Here is a 19302-nt window from a genome sequence, read left to right as displayed (position 1 = left end):
TAGCAATACAAATTTTTTGACAAAATGTCACGTGACCTCGGTGACCTTTGACCTCAAATATACATATTTGTCCATAACTCAGTAACCACAAGTGCTACAGCCTTCATGTATGGTATGATGGGACACCTTATGACGCCACATATTGTACCTCATTAATTATGTGCATATCTAATTTTGAGCGCTCCAATAGAGCTAGAGGTCTGATTTTTGGTATATAGGGATAACTTAGCAATACAATTTTTTTGACAAAATGTCATGTGACCTTGGTGACCTTTGACCTCGAATATACATATTTGTCCATAACTCAGTAACCACAAGTGCTACAGCCTTCATGTATGGTATGATGGGACACCTTATGACGCCACATATTGTACCTCATTAATTATGTGCATATCTAATTTTGAGCGAGCCAATAGAGCTAGAGGTCTGATTTTTGGTATATAGGGATAACTTAGCAATACAATTTTTTTGACAAAATGTCACGTGACCTCGGTGACCTTTGACCTCAAATATACATATTTGTCCATAACTCACTAACCACAAGTGCTACAGCCTTCATGTATGGTATGATGGGACACCTTATGACGCCACATATTGTACCTCATTAATTATGCACATATCTAATTTTGAGCGAGCCAATAGAGCTGGAGGTCTGATTTTTGGTATATAGGGATAACTTAGCAAAACAATTTTTTTGACAAAATGTCACATGACCTCGGTGACCTTTGACCTCAAATATACAATATTTTCCATAACTCGGTAACCACAAGTGCTACACCTTCATGTTTGGTATGATTGGACACCTTATGACGCCACATACTGTACCTCAATAATTATGTGCATATCTCATTCTGAGCGAGCCAATAGAGCTGGATGTCTGATTTTTGGTATATAGGGATAACTATAGGAGAGAAATTTTTGACCAAATGTCATGTGACCTCGATGACCTTTTACCTAAAATATATGTTTATGTCAATAAATAAGTAACCACAAGTGCTATGTCCTTTGTATTTAGTAGGATGGGAGACCTTATGACAACACACGCTTTACCTCATTAATTATGTACACATCTAATTCTGGGCAAGCGAATAGAGCTAGAGATCTGATTTTTTGGCATATAGGGATTAATTAGCAATATAATTTTTTTTTCAAAATGTCATGTGACCTCGATGACCTTTGACCTCAAATATACATTTGTCCATAACTCAGTAACCACAAGTGCTACAGCCTTCATGTATGGTATGATGGGACACCTTATGACGCCACATATTGTACCTCATTACTTATGTGCATATCTAATTTGAGCGAGCCAATAGAGCTAGAGGTCTGATTTTTGGTATATAGGGATAACTTAGCAATACAATTTTTTGACAAAATGTCACGTGACCTCGGTGACCTTTGACCTCAAATATACATATTTGTCCATAACTCAGTAACCACAAGTGCTACTCCCTTCATGTATGGTATGGTAGGACAGCTTATGACGCCACATATTGTACCTCATTAATTATGCACATATCTAATCTAATATTTCAGTAACCACAAGTTCTATACCCTGCAATTTTGATAGGATATTAGACCTTAAGATGTCACATCTTGTACCTCATTTATAATGCGCATATGTATTTCTTGGCTGGCCAATACTGCTAGAGGTCTGATCTTTTTCCCGATTTAGAACCATAACTTAGACATGCCTCATGTGTTTCAAATTGGGAACAACAACATAGACCTATGTGCCCATAGATCTCAACATATACACTCCAGTGATACTTCTTAATGACCACATTTTCCTGCCCATCAAGACTAATACTCCTATTACAAGTGGGGACTATGTCATTGTAAATGACTTGTTGAGTTAATGGTTGTATCACAGTATTCGATATATCTAATTCTGTATTTTTTCCATTTTTATTCTGAATAATTACATTAAACATATTTCACTGTCTCCAGTACATTTCATTTAAGTATTTTCACTTCATGCACTTTATCCCTCTCACACATGTTCAAATATCTGACCAGAGAACAAACACTAAATAGTCCAGGATGGGAGCTACAGTGTCATTGACGCTATTTTTTCATATACAGAGCCATTACTCAGGCATGTTTCAACCGATTTTATTCAGAGTTGGTTCAAGGACATTGATCAATGTCATAGATATGCATGTCAATTTGTTTTGTGATACGATCCAATATGGCCGCCAGGCGGCCATTTTATTACGATTTTTTTTATGTAAAGAGCCATTACTCAGGCATCTTTCAACCGATTTTATTCAAAGTTGGTACAAGCTTATTGACAAATGTCATAGCTGTGCACGGCAATTTGTTTTGTGATACGATCCAAAATGGCCGCTGTGCGGCCATTTTTTACGATTTTTTCATATACAGAGCAATAACTCAGGCATATCTCAACCGATTTTATTCAAAGTTGGTACAAGGACATCGAGCTATGTCATACATATGCACGTCAATCTGTTTGTGATACGATCCAATATGGCCGCCAGGCGGCCATTTTATTACGATTTTTTCATGTACAGAGCCATAACTCAGGCATATCTCTACCGATTTTATTCAAAGTTGGTACAAGGACATTGACCTATGTCATAGCTATGCACATCAATTTGTTTTGTGATGTGATCCAATATGGCCACTGTGCGACCATTTGTTACGATTTTTTCATGTCCTGAACCATAACTCAGACATGTATCAAGCGAATTCATTCAAAAGTATTTTTATCACAGACCTAATGAAGAGGACTCTATCCTCTCTGAGGACCTGTAATCAAAATACCCATTAACAAGTGGGGACTGTGTCATCACGATGACTTGTTTGATCAAGATATTGAGTTGCCAGAGAGAATAAGTAATTTTACTAAGAAAGTTAGGAGACAGATGACAAGAGCTAGACAGGAAGGTAGAGAAGAGGAATTCATGAGTGAGATAGTTAAAGGAAAAACCAAAAAGAACTCTCAAAAGTGTTCAGTTCTCATCAGATAACCGAAGAAGTTTTGATGACTTGTCAGTTTCCAGATTGTGGTGAAAATCCTATCTGTCTTGAAATTCAACATGTTCTAGAACTGCGCTCTTTCTTACTAAGAAACCAGCTGCCATGGCAATTTGCTGTAACTTGGATAAAATCACTGATGAACCCTGATAGTGTACCTTGTGCAGAGATTCTGGCAAGTCAGTGGAATAGGCTTTATGATAAGTTTTATAAACTTCAAGTATGTAAGCGTAGAGGAGAGTTGGAAACATTCAGAGAACAGAAGTATAAGTTGCCTAAGACAGTGGATAAGTCAGTGGATGTAGAAACAGCAGCAGAGTATAGAGATGAAATGACAGAGAGTGTTAGGATGCATAATCAGGTTCTTGCCGTGTTAACATCAAATCTAACCAATGAATATGCAGAAATTAGTGATTTGACACGAGCCATGGACGAACTGTCTGAAGAGAAGTTTGAAATGTTAGACAGGATTAAGAGAATGGAGAACTTACACAGAGAATACAGACAGAAACAAGATGAAATAAATACACTTAAAATAAAACTGTCAACTCTTACACCCAGAAATGTGAATAAGAAAATTAAGAGAAGAGATAAGAAAATTGATGCCATGCACAGGAAAATTCAGGAACAGACAGATACAATTGAAAACTATGTCAAACAAGTGGATGATTTGAACACAGAGAGACAAAAACTTAAGTGTGAATTAGACAGGATTGTACATGAGAAAGTAAATCTACAAAAAAGTAAGAGTTATTGGAAGAGGAAAGCATGTGAATATAGAGACAGTAGTACTAAATCAGATACAACAAACAAACATATCATACACCAGTTGGAAAATGAAAACTTAGAGTTAGAAGAAACAATATCTGATCTATTGAATGATAACAACCTTGTCACTTTTCAGGATGGCAAATATACAGACAGCGTTAGACAGGTGTATTCCATTGAAAATTGTACCCATATAGTCAAGTCTGTTCTTAAGAATATGCTAAACATTGATGTAGAGAGATTGCCAAGCAAGTCATTGACTTCAATGCTCCAGGTTGAAGCACTTGTTCTGGCACAGGCACAGGCAGCAACTACTATTTTAGAACATGACAAACCTAACACTTTACATAGTGATGGAACACGCAAAAAGTTTGTTGATTATGCGGGTATGCAGGTGTCATTGCCAGACAAGTCATCTTTATCATTGGGGTTTCAAGAACTTCTCAGGGGTAGTGCAGATGATTATCTGACAGCCACTCTTGAAACTTTTCGTGAACTTAGTGAGTCCATAACACAAGATAATGAAGAAAAACAAAAAATCTATGCACAGCTGTTACTGAAGAGCAAAAATCTTATGAGTGACAGACACATTGTAAACAAAAAGTATAAATCTAAACTTGAGGAAGTCAGGGAAACTCTATTGCCTGTTATTGAATCAAACTGGGATAGTTTTGATGAAAGTGAAAAACAAAAAATGACATCAGTTAACCATTTGTTGTGTGGTATGCATGTTTTAGTTAATATGGCAAGTGCAGTAAGCTTGTCTTGCAAAGAATTTGAAAATGAGAAAAAAAATAACATCAACATTTCAACTGAAGGTCATTATAACTCAATCAATCATACTGTTTTGATCTTTTGTATCAGGCAGGCAAGGGTTTCACTGAGCAAGGCTGTCAGAAATCTGCAGTTTATACAGACTTTTGGCCATACCTAGAAGATGTTGTAAATGAAAGGAATCATTTGATCAAATTTGAACATCATAGATTTAATGTAGCATTTTATCAGGGGGGTGCAGTATATTATCATAAAAACCACATATCGGATTTTCTTCACTCAGGGAGGTGTGACTCTACAAACAAGTTAATCAGTCGTGTTCAAGCAGTCATTGATGAACCAGTTATTACTGCTGAATGCAGGGCCCTTGGTATAATTTCTAACTCATTACTGGTCCAGTGATGCGTTTACTTGAAAGCAACATCAATTACTATGACATGAATGTCATTGGCTGGAACTTAAAACTTGTCTTGCTGATAATGCCTTGGATGCCACACCATTGTTGAATCAAAGAACATACATATCAGGTAGTACTGTAACAAAAGATGAAATTTATGTGAAACTCTTTGAAAGTTGTCCCCTGAATTTGATGCACTGACACAAGCTGCACTACAGTGTATGTGTAAATCTATGTTGCCTGTTGTTGAGAGACAGCTGGGTAATCAACTGCCAGGTGGTTCTGAAATCCAACCAACTGTAAATGTACAACAAGAGGTGGCTAATGCACCTTTGACAAACATGAGATCTGAAACAGATTTTTCTGATTTGGTTAGACAGATTAATAAGGCACCTCAAAAAAGCAGATTATCAAAAGCAGGTTGTATCTGTTACAGTCGAAATAATACTTCATCCTATCTAAATAAACTTGGTAAAGATATTAAACAAAAGTACATGAAAATTGCACGGAATCTGCACCTGAAAGAAAACGGAGAGAACATGTTCATAGTCAGACACTTAAACAGAAAGACTGAATTACAGAGGGAAAGAATGACAAAAAAACATGAACAATCACAAAGAAAGTTGCACAGAAAAGAACAACTTGAACACAGGATTAAAACTAAATGGGGTGTGTGGGAAACAGAAAGCGAGATTGACAGTAAATTGCAATATTTGTCTCAACCTCAAAAAATGTGTGCAATCAAAGATCAAATTAAATACAGAACCATTTTCCTGCAGTCAAATTTACCACACAAAAACTTGACAAAATGGCAAAGAACAAAGTAAAGCTGTCTGTTCAACAGCTAACTGATAATCTTAAATTAATAGTAAGGGCACAAAATGGAGAAATGCCGCAAAATGTCAAAGAAATAAATGAAAATCTAAGGAAAAGAAAAGCTACCAGTCAGAATGTACAGAGAAGAAAGAGGGGAAGGAAGGATGATAATTTATGTTTTGGGGAATGTCATGTTAAACTTGGTATGTATGTTGCTGTGGCATACGAGGAACAGTGGTTTGCTGGTGAAATTCTTGGAGTTGATAATGAGCATAATGCTGTTGATGTAAAATTTCTCCAAAGACGAAATAACACGTTTCAGTGGCCTTTACGCCAGGATAGAGAATGTGTTGATGTTAAATTTATTTTGAAAAAAATAACAATCATTCCAAAAGATTCATTGTTAAGAGCATGGAAAGTTGTGAATGTAGAAGATATAGATTATTTGTATAACTGTTTCAGACAGAGATATTTTGTCTAAACGTTCATCGTTGATTGGAAATAAAAAAAATGTCATTTATGAGACAACTATGATACATATTTCTTGAACTGGTGGATAGCTAGCTTGTGTGATTGTTGTGCTTAGAATGCATATAATGTTACAGAACAATAAGGTGACAATATGATATCTGATTAGACAGAACTGATGCAGAGATGGATGACATCTCTACCCACTCTGAGTGTTTGCTGTTCTTCTTATGCTGCTGTCACCTTTCAAAAGTAGTCAAAGACCGCCAGGAAAAGGCAAAGATAGCCTACAGTTTCCAATCTCATGAAAGTTAATTTCTAATAATAAATAATAACTTAAATACTTAATTATCACTGCAAATTGCCTGAAATTGTTTCCTTGTACTTAAAGACTTAAATTTAACGACGCTGGAGATAACAGAGTAATTAAACTAACGTAACAATTGAAAATACATACATGTTAAAACCTCTTGAAAATCCAATATGGCCGCCTCCGGCGGCCATATTGGATTTTGAAAAAATGAAGTTTTTATGATTTTTGATCTTGTGCAAAAAATTATATTTTTACTAAATCACTGAAAATGTCATACTTTTTCATTCTATGGACAAATGTTAATATTTTCTGAAATTTTCATGAAAATGAAAGAAAATGTAGTGAAATGAGGACTTGTTAAACTTTGCGAAATTTCATATTTTACCACGGTGCCACGCCCAAAATTTCTAAGTCAGACAAAATATTTTGCATATTTGGGAGCCAGCTATGAAAATATAATTTCACATTTTCTCATAACTCCTTTTATTTTGGTATGACTACACAAAGTTCTTTCATAATATTTGAAATAATTGAGCAGGTATGTTTAGTTTTCAGAAATTACTGTCCCAAACTGTGGAAAAATGTCAATTTTCACAATTTTTGCAGGATTTTGACCAAAAATGAGTAAATTTCGGACTTTTTAAATGATGCTATCTGGAGAACGGCTTGACCGATTTCGATAATTTTTTTTTTGTTTTGTTTCTTTTGAATAGTTTAATGTCTTTCTAATTTTGAAATATTGATATCATATAGTCCTATTTTTCACTGTACTCCCTACTTATAGGCTAGGAAAATGTCTGTATGTCTGTATGTCTGTATGTCTGTACGTCTGTATGTCTGTATGTCTGTATGTCTGTCCGTCAACATCAAAAACTCCAAAACCGCTGTACATTTCATCTTGATATTTGGTGTGTACATGGATGATGGGCTGTAGATGAGGTTTTGTTCAAATGAAGTTGTCATTGCCAAAAATATGCAAATTAAGTGAAAAAATGTAAAAACAGTCAAAATTGAAAAAACTCAATAACCACTGAGCAGATTACATGAAAAATTAGCATGTAAGTACTTTGGGCTGACATGAAATGATTGTGCGCATCTTGGGTCAGTATCTTGGACTTGCTATTTTTCATGAATTTTTTTGTAATTTTCTCCCATTTTGGTCAAAAATCTCCTGCTCTGAAACCACAAGTCCGATTGATTTGAAACTTGGTATGGAAGTGCATAGGAGTGACCTTTCCCAAATTTGGGCAAATCGTGGGATCGGGTAAATTTGCATATTTTTAGTTTACACGTCCATAGACTCCCATGTATAAGGCAGATCTCCATAGACTCCCATGTATAAGGCCACAAAATAAAAATTTAGTTTCTCATCGTATTCATATTGCAAAAAGGATGCAGTGACACAATTTTTAGTCCCCACGGATGAAGTCCAGTGAGCTTATAGATTGGGTCATGTCCGTCTGTTCGTCCATCCGTGAGTCCATCCGTTCACGCAGATATCTCGGATATTTGACAAAATGTCATGTGACCTTGATGACCTTTGATCTCAAATATACATATTTGTCCATAACTCAGTAACCACAAGTGCTACCACCCTTCATATATGGTATGATGGGACAGCTTATGACGCCACAAATTGTACCTCATTAATTATGCACATATCTAATTTTGAGCGAGCCAATAGAGCTAGAGGTCTGATTTTTGGTATATAGGGATAACTTAGCAAAACAATTTTTTTGACAAAATGTCATGTGACCTCGGTGACCTTTGACCTCAAATATACATATTTGTCCATAACTCAGTAACCACAAGTGCTACACCCTTCATGTATGGTATGATGGGACAGCTTATGACGCGCCACAAATTGTACCTCATTAATTATGCGCATATCTAATTTTGAGCGAGCCAATAGAGCTAGAGGTCTGATTTTTGGTATATAGGGATAACTTAGCAAAACAATTTTTTTGACAAAATGTCACGTGACCTCGGTGACGTTTGACCTCAAATATACATATTTGTCCATAACTCAGTAACCACAAGTGCTACACCCTTCATGTATGGTATGATAGGACAGCTTATGACGCCACATATTGTACCTCATTAATTATGCACATATCTAATTTTGAGCGAGCCAATAGAGCTAGAGGTCTGATTTTTGGTATATAGGGATAACTTAGCAAAACAATTTTTTGACAAAATGTCACGTGACCTCGGTGACGTTTGACCTCAAATGTACATATTTGTCCATAACTCAGTAACCACAAGTGCTACAGCCTTCATGTATGGTATGATGGGACACCTTATGACGCCACATATTGTACCTCATTACTTATGTGCATATCTAATTTTGAGCGAGCCAATAGAGCTAGAGGTCTGATTTTTGGTATATAGGATAACTTAGCAATACAAATTTTTTGACAAAATGTCACGTGACCTCGGTGACCTTTGACCTCAAATATACATATTTGTCCATAACTCAGTAACCACAAGTGCTACTCCCTTCATGTATGGTATGGTAGGACAGCTTATGACGCCACATATTGTACCTCATTAATTATGCACATATCTAATTTTGAGCGAGCCAATAGAGCTAGAGGTCTGATTTTTGGTATATAGGGATAACTTAACAAAACAATTTTTTTGACAAAATGTCACGTGACCTCGGTGACCTTTGACCTCAAATATACATATTTTTCCATAACTCGGTAACCACAAGTGCTACACCCTTCATGTTTGGTATGATTGGACACCTTATGACGCCACATACTGTACCTCAATAATTATGTGCATATCTCATTCTGAGCGAGCCAATAGAGCTGGATGTCTGATTTTTGGTATATAGGGATAACTATAGGAGAGAAATTTTTTGACCAAATGTCATGTGATTTCGATGACCTTTTACCTAAAATATATGTTTATGTCAATAAATAAGTAACCACAAGTGCTATGTCCTTTGTATCTAGTAGGATGGGAGACCTTATGACAACACACGCTTTACCTCATTAATTATGTACACATCTAATTCTGGGCAAGAGAATAGAGCTAGAGATCTGATTTTTTGGCATATAGGGATTAATTAGCAATAAATTTTTTTTTTCAAAATGTCATGTGACCTCGATGACCTTTGACCTTGATTATACATATATATGCATATTTCAGTAACCACAAGTTCTATACCCTGCAATTTTGATAGGATATTAGACCTTAAGATGTCACATCTTGTACCTCATTTATAATGCGCATATGTATTTCTTGGCTGGCCAATACTGCTAGAGGTCTGATCTTTTTTCCCGATTTAGAACCATAACTTAGACATGCCTCATGTGTTTCAAATTGGGAACAACGACATAGACCTATGTGCCCATAGATCTCAACATATACACTCCAGTGATACTTCTTAATGACCACATTTTCTGCCCCATCAAGACTAATACTCCTATTACAAGTGGGGACTATGTCATTGTAAATGACTTGTTGAGTTAATGGTTGTATCACAGTATTCGATATATCTAATTCTGTATTTTTTCCATTTTGTATTCTGAATAATTACATTAAATATATTTTACTGTCTCCAGTACATTTCATTTAAGTATTTTCACTTCATGCACTTATCCCTTTCACACATGTTCAAATATCTGACCAGAGAACAAACACTAAATAGTCCAGGATGGGAGCTACAGTGTCATTGACGCTATTTTTTATTTGTTGCATTAACATGGAAGCAAACTTAGTTGAAATTAGTTGTTAGCAAAAAGATATGTACATCTATGATTGGGAGGTAGTTGAACAGATGGTGTTACATAGATCATAATATCAGATAGTTACACCCTAAAGCTGAGTGAGTTTCTGTACTCTTGAAAAGTGTTTTGTATCTGAAACATTTAATTATTGAATTTTACAATATTGTTACAATGAATCAACTTCAAGGTAGCACATAGTTACATGTATAGGTACATTCTTTAGTATGCTTACAAGCAATCTTGGAACTCAGTGATATTTTTACCATCAAGAGAGGTTGATGTCCTTCATTTTAGAGAAAAGCTTTCAGAAAAATTGGCGTGTGATTCATGAATTATTTGCCTTGGTTAAAACTTGCCCTCTTGTTGAAAGCTTAGTGAGAGAGCAGAAATACAACCACCTGTCTGATTGTTTTGTTATGAAGGTCCCTGGGGATAATCCTTATCTGATCAATTTTGTGGAATGGTAATGAAATCAGTAATGCTAGCATTTCCTGGCATTGCCAGCTAAATGCAGTATTGACCTGGAAACGTTGCTACAGTGACACAACACCAGACTGAATGCAAACCTTTATAAATTTCCAACCTGATTGGTAATTTTTCACAGCTCACAGCAGGGCAGGTGCATATGTTTCAACTGTACCTTGAGGTGGACAGTTTGTGCACAGGTGTTGGATGGAAAATTCAAATGAGTATTCTCCCTCTATAGTTCAGATCTGATTCAAGCAGTTCAGTTTCTTGACAACTTTCATGGCAAATGTCAGGTACTGTACACGTTTTCTATTCCTTGGACTACATGGTCACAGAAAAAGTTTCTGCAAAGCATGTAGAAATTTGTTATACATATATGTACCCTGGAAAATTTGTGGCTAGTCTTAGGTAAGCAGGTTTTTATCAAGTGTTCAAAGTTTCCTATTTGAAACAGCAAAATTTTCATGCTAAGTTGCATGTTAACAGACACGCTTACCTTTTCTAAATGATGATGTGGCATGTGCATGGTGTACATGGAAATATATCGGCTGTCTGGCAATGCTTGAAGGCAGTTTACGGTTTGTTGTAAGTGTTCAAACCAAATGAAACGTACATAACTTTTGAGTCATGTGGTCTTCCCTGAGAATTTTATGCAACTGTGTACAAGTGTAGCAAAGTGATTTTAATTTAGTTCATGAATACAGAACTGTTCATTTCAACTACCGGTAGTTGATTTTTTTGTAATTTTCATGTACTTTCATAATACTAATCCTATATTTCATATAATACTCTGTAGAGCTTATGCTCAAATACAATATATGGATTTATAGCAACTCCTCTAGTCACCCTAAGCAAAATTGTTGTACCCCATTGGATGTGTGCACAGAGCTGAGTCCAGTACAGTCTACAAGGCCTATTGCAGTGTCTGAAAAATCACCAAAGTTCACATCCGTATACACTGGCTAGAATCATTTCTAACATATATACATGTAATGGCAATGAACTTGTTGTTTTATGCATGGAAGACATCGAATTTAAATCTTCTTTCATTTAACAACAGATTTGAACTGCAGATTTATTTGTATTGTTTTTTACAATGTTATATGAAGATTTTTTTCCCTTTGCTCAGTATTCTAGATTCCTTGTTGGTGGAGAATTTCCTTTGAAGACTTTGGCTGTCCTGCTCTGCTTCAGCCTTATCAAGTGATGTTGACTGTTTCTCTTATGATAGAGATGTCTGGAAAACCTGTGAGAGGTAAGATTGCAAAATTTTGCCGGCTTGGATCTCCATAATACTGCCATGCTTTATCTAATTTGCAGTATTTAGATGAAGATGAATAGCATTTCTTCATTTATTATTCCTCATTGGTTGGATATCACAAACTTGTTTCTGTATCTTGTATCTGAAGTTACCTTCATGTTGTGTAAAAATACAGTACCATGTAATCATGAAACAGAGGCAGTGGTCTTTGAGATGGCAAAGTCAATATCATGATCTGAAGGCCACACTCTTTGGAAGAAGGGGAGTTTTTTAGAAGGTTGATGAGATGACAATTTTTTTGTTTTCTCTCTGCTCCTCTGAGCATGATTGATTCTGGTGACATTATTTGCATTCATGTTCAGAGAAATTGTTGTAATGGCCACTATTCAAAGTACACAATAAACAAATTGTATGTAAGATGTGACAGAAAACTTTGCATATCTGTTCACAAAGTTCAATTTCAAGATGTTCAGACACAAACTACATCTTCAGAAGTCCTCAAAAATGAGTTTTAGTCAACTTAAGGTTTAGATCCAAAATCAATTCCTGCAATAATCTTTATTGTACCATCATTTTTGCAACTCATAGATTTGCTTCATGAGGGTAAAAACTAATTTCAAAATGAATGACATAAAAATGGTAAACTGTGAAAATGAAAAAGGACAGTCTTAACATTGATCATACAAAGAAGCCAGTAAAAAGAATAGAGTGACATGTAATCAAAGTGTCACAGGAACTGTAGTCTTGGATACCCAGACTGCTCGGCGGGGCTCACAACCTGACACCTTTGTGGAGTCAAGGAAATCCCATTCAAAAATCTCTGAACAAGAAGGTTACATCACAAACAAGAGTAATACATCCAGGGAGCAACTGATCTATGATGTAATTATGTTTTTGACAAAGTCAAGGCAATATGTAGCTTCAATGTTATGTATAACTGACTTTCAAGTTCCTCCCCAGGACTGTGAACAATGACTTTTATGCCTTGGGTCAGTGTATGACCAAGTACGATACAACTGATCCAGGGTATTAAAGTCATAGTTCACACTTATTACTAACTTGGGTCTTCAAAGCAACTTCTACATCACCTTGCACATGTTGAAGTTATATTTTCTGTGACTTTGTCTCAAAACACAACAATAACATCATAGATCAGTTGCTCTGTGTTGCACTGTTGGGTTGCAGTGGCCGAATGAAAGCCCTACAGAATAGTCTGGGCAACAGAGACTAAAGGAACCACAAATACAGGGAGATAAGACAAAAATATAAACAAGATATGGAAGTATACTAAAAAATGAAAAATCTAACGTTGGAAATCTCAGCAAATATAACAACACAAGGAAGTAATTGATTTTATGCTGGTGTTGAAAAGTGAGAGGGTTTCCTAGATGAATGTACAAAGTCATGAGACTAAAGCTCCCTAGCTGGATAGGAAACCATGTATGGGAATGGTAGAGGAGGCTTAATGAGAGAAACCCTGAGAAAAGGGTGTACATAGAAAATCAGTGACAGATATCGGTACATGTACCGGGTATGGTATTGTCCGTCCTTATACTGGTAGTTGATTCATTTTTGTGACAATGTGCCATGAGACTATCCCATTGCTCTGATATTTGGTAAGCAAGTTGCAAGGGAGAAATCAAGTCATTAGATATCTTCAAATTGTGACAAATTTTGCATATTTATATTTTCTGGGCAATTTATGTATTTTGTTGTAAAACAAAATATTTTCTCAGATATTGCACATCAGAATGCTTTGAAATTTGGTATGTACGTTGCTAGGGGTGACCCCAGTCAGGTTTGTTTAAATCATAGTGGATTTGTATATTTATATTTTTGGGGCAATTTTGGTCAGAAAGTCTTCCCTGAAAGTGCCTGTTTGAGTGGTTTGAAATTTGGTATGCATGTTGATTGGGGTGACTTAAATCATGTTGTTCAAATTGTCGTTAAATTTCCATATTTGCACTTTTGGGGTAATTTTTTGTGTTTTTAGTCAAAAAACATTCATCTCTGAAACCGCTTTGAAACTTAGTACTGAGATTCACTTCAGTAAGGTTGGTTCAAAAAATGCTGGAATTTTCATAATGTAATCTTTAGGGCGGTGCTTTTGTGTTTTCAATACAAAAAAATTCTGAAAGTGCGTTTGAAATTTCACATTAATTTTAATGCAACTTGGAAACAGAAAATACATTGGTTTTTGATATGTAGTGAAAATGCAAAAGACATTGAATGAATAACATCAACATTGCAACTACATAACCTTGAAAATATCAATCTCTGCATGCATTATAAAGGCCATGTTTTTGTTGGGCAAGTTATGACTAACTGATGAGGTCATGCATCGTCCAGTGTAGATGTAAATTTGTTTGTTTGTAATGTCCAAAGTAAAATTCAGTACTTGTTGTTTTGCAGTACCAAATGTGACCAGTTGCCCTATTTCCTTGTTAGCAATTCTGTGTGGTTGGCTGTCCAAAATTTAAGAATGATAAAAATTGCTATATCCTCACTTAGTCGTCATTATTCAAAACTGGAAATGAGAACTGACTCTACAAAGAAGCATGTTTTAGAATTCACAGTTTAGGTGCTTCTGTACGGGTATATAGGGAGTCAAACAGATACAACGAATTTGTTTTATGCAGAAATCTGAAGGCACAAATCAGTGTGAATTATGATATATCTCTAGGTAGTTGATATGTCTGCTTGTAGAGCTGAACAACTTAAATCATTTGGAGTGTGATCAATCTCATCATTGACTTAAAAATTCAGTCTTTTATGGGTCTCCGCTAATACCAAACCAAACACAGACTGAAGGCACAGTGTATGGAACTGGTAATACTCCAAAATGGTAATCTCTTTGAGTTCAGCGGCAAGTTGGAATGATTGAAGTAGCCATGTTGTCGCTTCCATGTACTAAGTTGTCAACAGCAAATCTGAATGCACAGCTAGTCTATATGCTCTTGAAAAGACTTCAAATTCAAATTCTCCTGGAAAGTCCTTGAAAATTGATAACATGCCTTCAAGTTTCCAAAGACAAGATAATCAAACATGATATTGGTGAAATGGTACATGGTTATATATTATAAAAATGATCTCTGGAAAATGGTGTTTGAAACTCAAAAAGACCTTGAATATTGCTTAAAATGAAATTCAATGTGCTTAAATTTTTGGTGACTTTGTATATGGATCCTCAGAGGATAGTCTTCTGTATGGTATATACACGGTGTAAAAATGACAGAAACCAGTCTCCACATATCAAGTAGTACGTGACATAGAATCATCCTCTCATATAAGTGGCAGTGAAACTGTATGGTTAATTAGTCCCCACGGACACCGTCCGGGGGGACTTATAGGTTTGGTCATGTCCGTGCGTGCGTGCGTGTGTCCGTGCGTGCGTGCGTGCGTGCGTGCGTGCGTCCGTCCGTCCGTTCACGCAGATATCTCTGAGATGCCTGGAGCGATTTCATTCAAACTTGGTACAAGGATTACTTCATATGTCATACAGATGCACGTCAATTTGTTTTGTGATACGATCCAATATGGCCGCCAGGCGGCCATTTTATTACGATTTTGTCATGTACAGAGCCATAACTCAGGCATGTTCCAACCGATTTTATTCAAAGTTGGTACAAGGACATTGACCAATGTCATAGATATGCACGTCAATTTGTTTTGTGATACGATCCAATATGGCCGCCAGGCGGCCATTTTATTACGATTTTTTCATGTACAGAGCCATAACTCAGGCATGTTTCAACCGATTTTATTCAGAGTTGGTACAAGGACATTGACCAATGTCATAGATATGCACGTCAATTTGTTTTGTGATACGATCCAATATGGCCGCCAGGCGGCCATTTTATTACGATTTTTTCATGTACAGAGCCATAACTCAGGCATGTTTCAACCGATTTTATTCAGAGTTGGTACAAGGACATTGACCAATGTCATAGATATGCACATCAATTTGTTTTGTGATACGATCCAATATGGCCGCCAGGCGGCCATTTTATTACGATTTTTTCATGTACAGAGCCATTACTCAGGCATGTTTCGACCGATTTTATTTAGAGTTGGCACAAGGACATTGACCAATGTCATAGATATGCACGTCAATTTGTTTTGTGATACGATCCAATATGGCCGCCAGGCGGCCATTTTATTAAGATTTTTTCATGTACAGAGCCATTACTCAGGCACGTTTCAACCGATTTTATTCAAAGTTGGTACAAGCTTATTGACAAATGTCATAGCTGTGCACGGCAATTTGTTTTGTGATACAATCCAAATGGCCGTTGTGCGGCCATTTTATTACGATTTTTTCATGTACAGAGCCATAACTCAGGCATATCTCAACTGATTTTATTCAAAGTTGGTACAAGGACATTGACCTATGTCATACATATGCACGTCAATCTGTTTTGTGATACGATCCAATATGGCCGCCAGGCGGCCATTTTATTACGATTTTTTCATGTACAGAGCCATTTCTCAGGCATATCCGCATGTTTCGACCAATTTTATTCAAAGTTGGTACAAGGACATCGACCAATGTCATAGCTATGCACATCAATTTGTTTTGTGATGCGATCCAATATGGCCACTGTGCGACCATTTTGTTACGATTTTTTTCATGTCCTGAACCATAACTCAGACATGTATCAAGCGAATTCATTCAAAGTATTTTTTATCACAGACCTAATGAAGAGGACTCTATCCTCTCTGAGGACCTGTAATCAAAATACCCATTAACAAGTGGGGCTGTGTCATCAACGATGACTTGTTGTCACTACAACACAATTCTGTTTGCATTGCTCAAATTTCTGGGCCTCAATTGATACAGGTACAAACTGTTCAAATGTCTAGTCTTGAAAACTTATCTTTATGTGCATCGCCTAGTAACAGAATCAAACAAACACACTTGATGCAAGGATGAATTGGAATGTCTTGAAGTATGCTTTGAGTCTCCACAGCTGCATCAGACCAAAATATTTGGCTAGTTCTTGTGAATTTCATCAAATTCTAGGGATAATGATCTCTGACTTTGCAGATAACAATACAATACTTCATGTTCATTTTTCCAGGACTGAATTGATGAGATGTTGGATTGCCGTCACAGCTGGAAAGGAGAGTCCTATTCCTAGACTGAAGGGCACCAGTATCTGAAATTAAAAGATGGACTTCACATCAGTCTGTTTGCCAACCATGGATAAAAAGTGTCAGTAATGAGAGTTTTCAATAATTTTTGCCAAGTACTACACACACTTCCTGAATGTTAATGTGCAATAAAGTATGTAAATAATTTTTGACTGGTGATTTCTGTACAAGATTTTCATGAAATTACAGATATATCAAATTTCAATATTGAATCAATCAAATATTCATTCGAACAATATTTACTTAATAAAATATTTGCGGACAAAAAGTCAACAGCAGTGACAATGTCATTCCGGCATGTTGGAGTATTTAGTTCAGAATTAGATGCACCATTTCATACAACATGACCTTTCTGTGATAGAGAATATTTGCAACAGCAAAAACTGTAATATTGCATTGTTTAGTTTATAATTACTTATAGCCTGTTGTCATCTTCTCAGAAACTTGACCATCCCTTAGTATTCATGTTTTTTATCACTTGTATAATTTCAAAATATGTCAATAGACAGGGAATGAATGTATCTCATAACAGTTTTTTATCACAAATTTTAAGTACTAGGACAATCATGATGGTGATGGAAGATTTGAAAAGCACTGCTAACAAGTTTCCTTTTTTGTGTTTGTCAATTATGCCAGCAATTATTTCAAATCAACAAGTGTCCATCACTGTGTATTTTATCAGAGTTATTTCAAACCAAACAAGTAGACACTGTTCTTGCCATCACTTTCTTGTATTATGAGTAGTCACTGCCCGCTTGCCAAACCTAATATTTATCTTTATTTTACAACTTTGACAGTGTTATGTGTACCAGCATTTCACTCATAGTCTTGCCTTAATGTATTTTGTTTATACTCTACAATAAATGTGTAATACACCTTTTGACCTATGATTTTTGAATGATTAATATTTGCTGTTAATTGATATGAAATTCAACTTTACAGGGCCTGAAAATTTCCATTTTACCCACTTTTCCCAGGATCAGTGACCTGTATTTTTTCACTGGTCCCAAGGTAAAATCCACTGGTCCCAAGGTAAAATCCAAGGTAAAATCCACTGGTCCCAAGGTAAAATCCACTGGTCCACACGAAAATAACTCATTTCTCCTACACATTTTATATTTGCTTTTTTTACTTTTGTCAGATTCGCTTGGACTGCAATTACAGCAAAGACTTTGTAAATTATTGTCATATAGATACATCGCATATACATTGCATATACATTTACTTGGCAGATTTCTCGGGTTCTTGTTTAGTTACTGTCATTTTATCTGTCCATTTTTACTGGTCCACAGACTTTGAGGGGGGTTCCTTGATAGGCCCTGCTTTACAGTTGAAAAGTTCTTCCTGTATTGGCAATGAAATACTACTAGTATACCAGTACAAGTGTTAAAGTGAAAATGACAGCCTTCTTGATTTTTGCTTTAACCTTTTGAGCGCCTCAGTCAATTTTTTCAGATTTTTGCCAAAATTTTGATAAAAAATTGTGATCAATGAAATGTTGTGTTCATTTGGTCCAAAATTATCATAAAAATTACAGGAAAGTTCATAAAAATTGGTAAAATTTTGCACTGAAATTTTGGTGGGGAAAAAATATAGCACTCAAAGGGTAAAAATTGTATGATATTCCTTGTGTTGCTGTTTACTTACTTTGACTGCATTGAATACCAGGTTGGTACAGCTTGTCAATTGTTTACCTTTTTATTCTGCCATCAGTTCGAAATGAGAGAGATTTTCATCAACTTTAGTTTATGATGTCACCACAGCAGTAGCTTAAAATTGAACATGGGAGTAAATCAGTGAGGCTAACTTGAAAACCCATTGTTTCAAGATAGATATGAACATTTTGTTTTTTACATTTTGAAGAGACTGTGTCACAGTAAATCATTGGTTTAAAAATACTTTTGTTGCCTTCTATCCATATTTTCAGAAAACCATTTATTCTATCCATAAAGAGTCAACAAGATGACAGTTTACTTCAATGTATTTAAGCTGTATGTTGTCACAGAAATTTGCACGGACTACCTTCTGGAAGTCTGTACGCCTGGAAGATTTTTCTTATGTTGAAGCAAATGATGAAATCTAGGTACTTTATGGTTTAACCTCACCTGTAGTGTATTATGTACTCTATTGTCATGTGTCTGTG

General features: G+C 35.9%; 1 protein-coding gene and 1 long non-coding RNA gene across 2 annotated transcripts; both read left to right on the top strand.

Moving 5' to 3' along the window:
- The first annotated feature begins 3139 nt into the window (after nucleotides 1-3139).
- On the top strand, nucleotides 3140-4702 carry LOC139132675 (uncharacterized). The gene is made up of 2 exons (XM_070698943.1): nucleotides 3140-4371; nucleotides 4633-4702. Exons 1-2 carry the CDS (start codon nucleotides 3140-3142, stop codon nucleotides 4700-4702), a joined length of 1302 nt encoding a protein of 433 aa, XP_070555044.1.
- A 6280-nt stretch (nucleotides 4703-10982) lies between these two features.
- LOC139132884 (uncharacterized) lies at nucleotides 10983-17331 on the top strand. The gene is made up of 3 exons (XR_011552475.1): nucleotides 10983-11037; nucleotides 11874-11999; nucleotides 17087-17331. It is a non-coding gene; the product is annotated as an uncharacterized lncRNA (long non-coding RNA).
- The last annotated feature ends 1971 nt before the right edge of the window (nucleotides 17332-19302 follow it).

Source organism: Ptychodera flava, chromosome 5, assembly GCF_041260155.1.
Source record: "Ptychodera flava strain L36383 chromosome 5, AS_Pfla_20210202, whole genome shotgun sequence".
NCBI classification, from domain to species: domain Eukaryota; kingdom Metazoa; phylum Hemichordata; class Enteropneusta; family Ptychoderidae; genus Ptychodera; species Ptychodera flava.
Note: the sequence above shows the minus strand (reverse complement) of the source record. Positions and strands in the feature narration are given on the sequence as shown.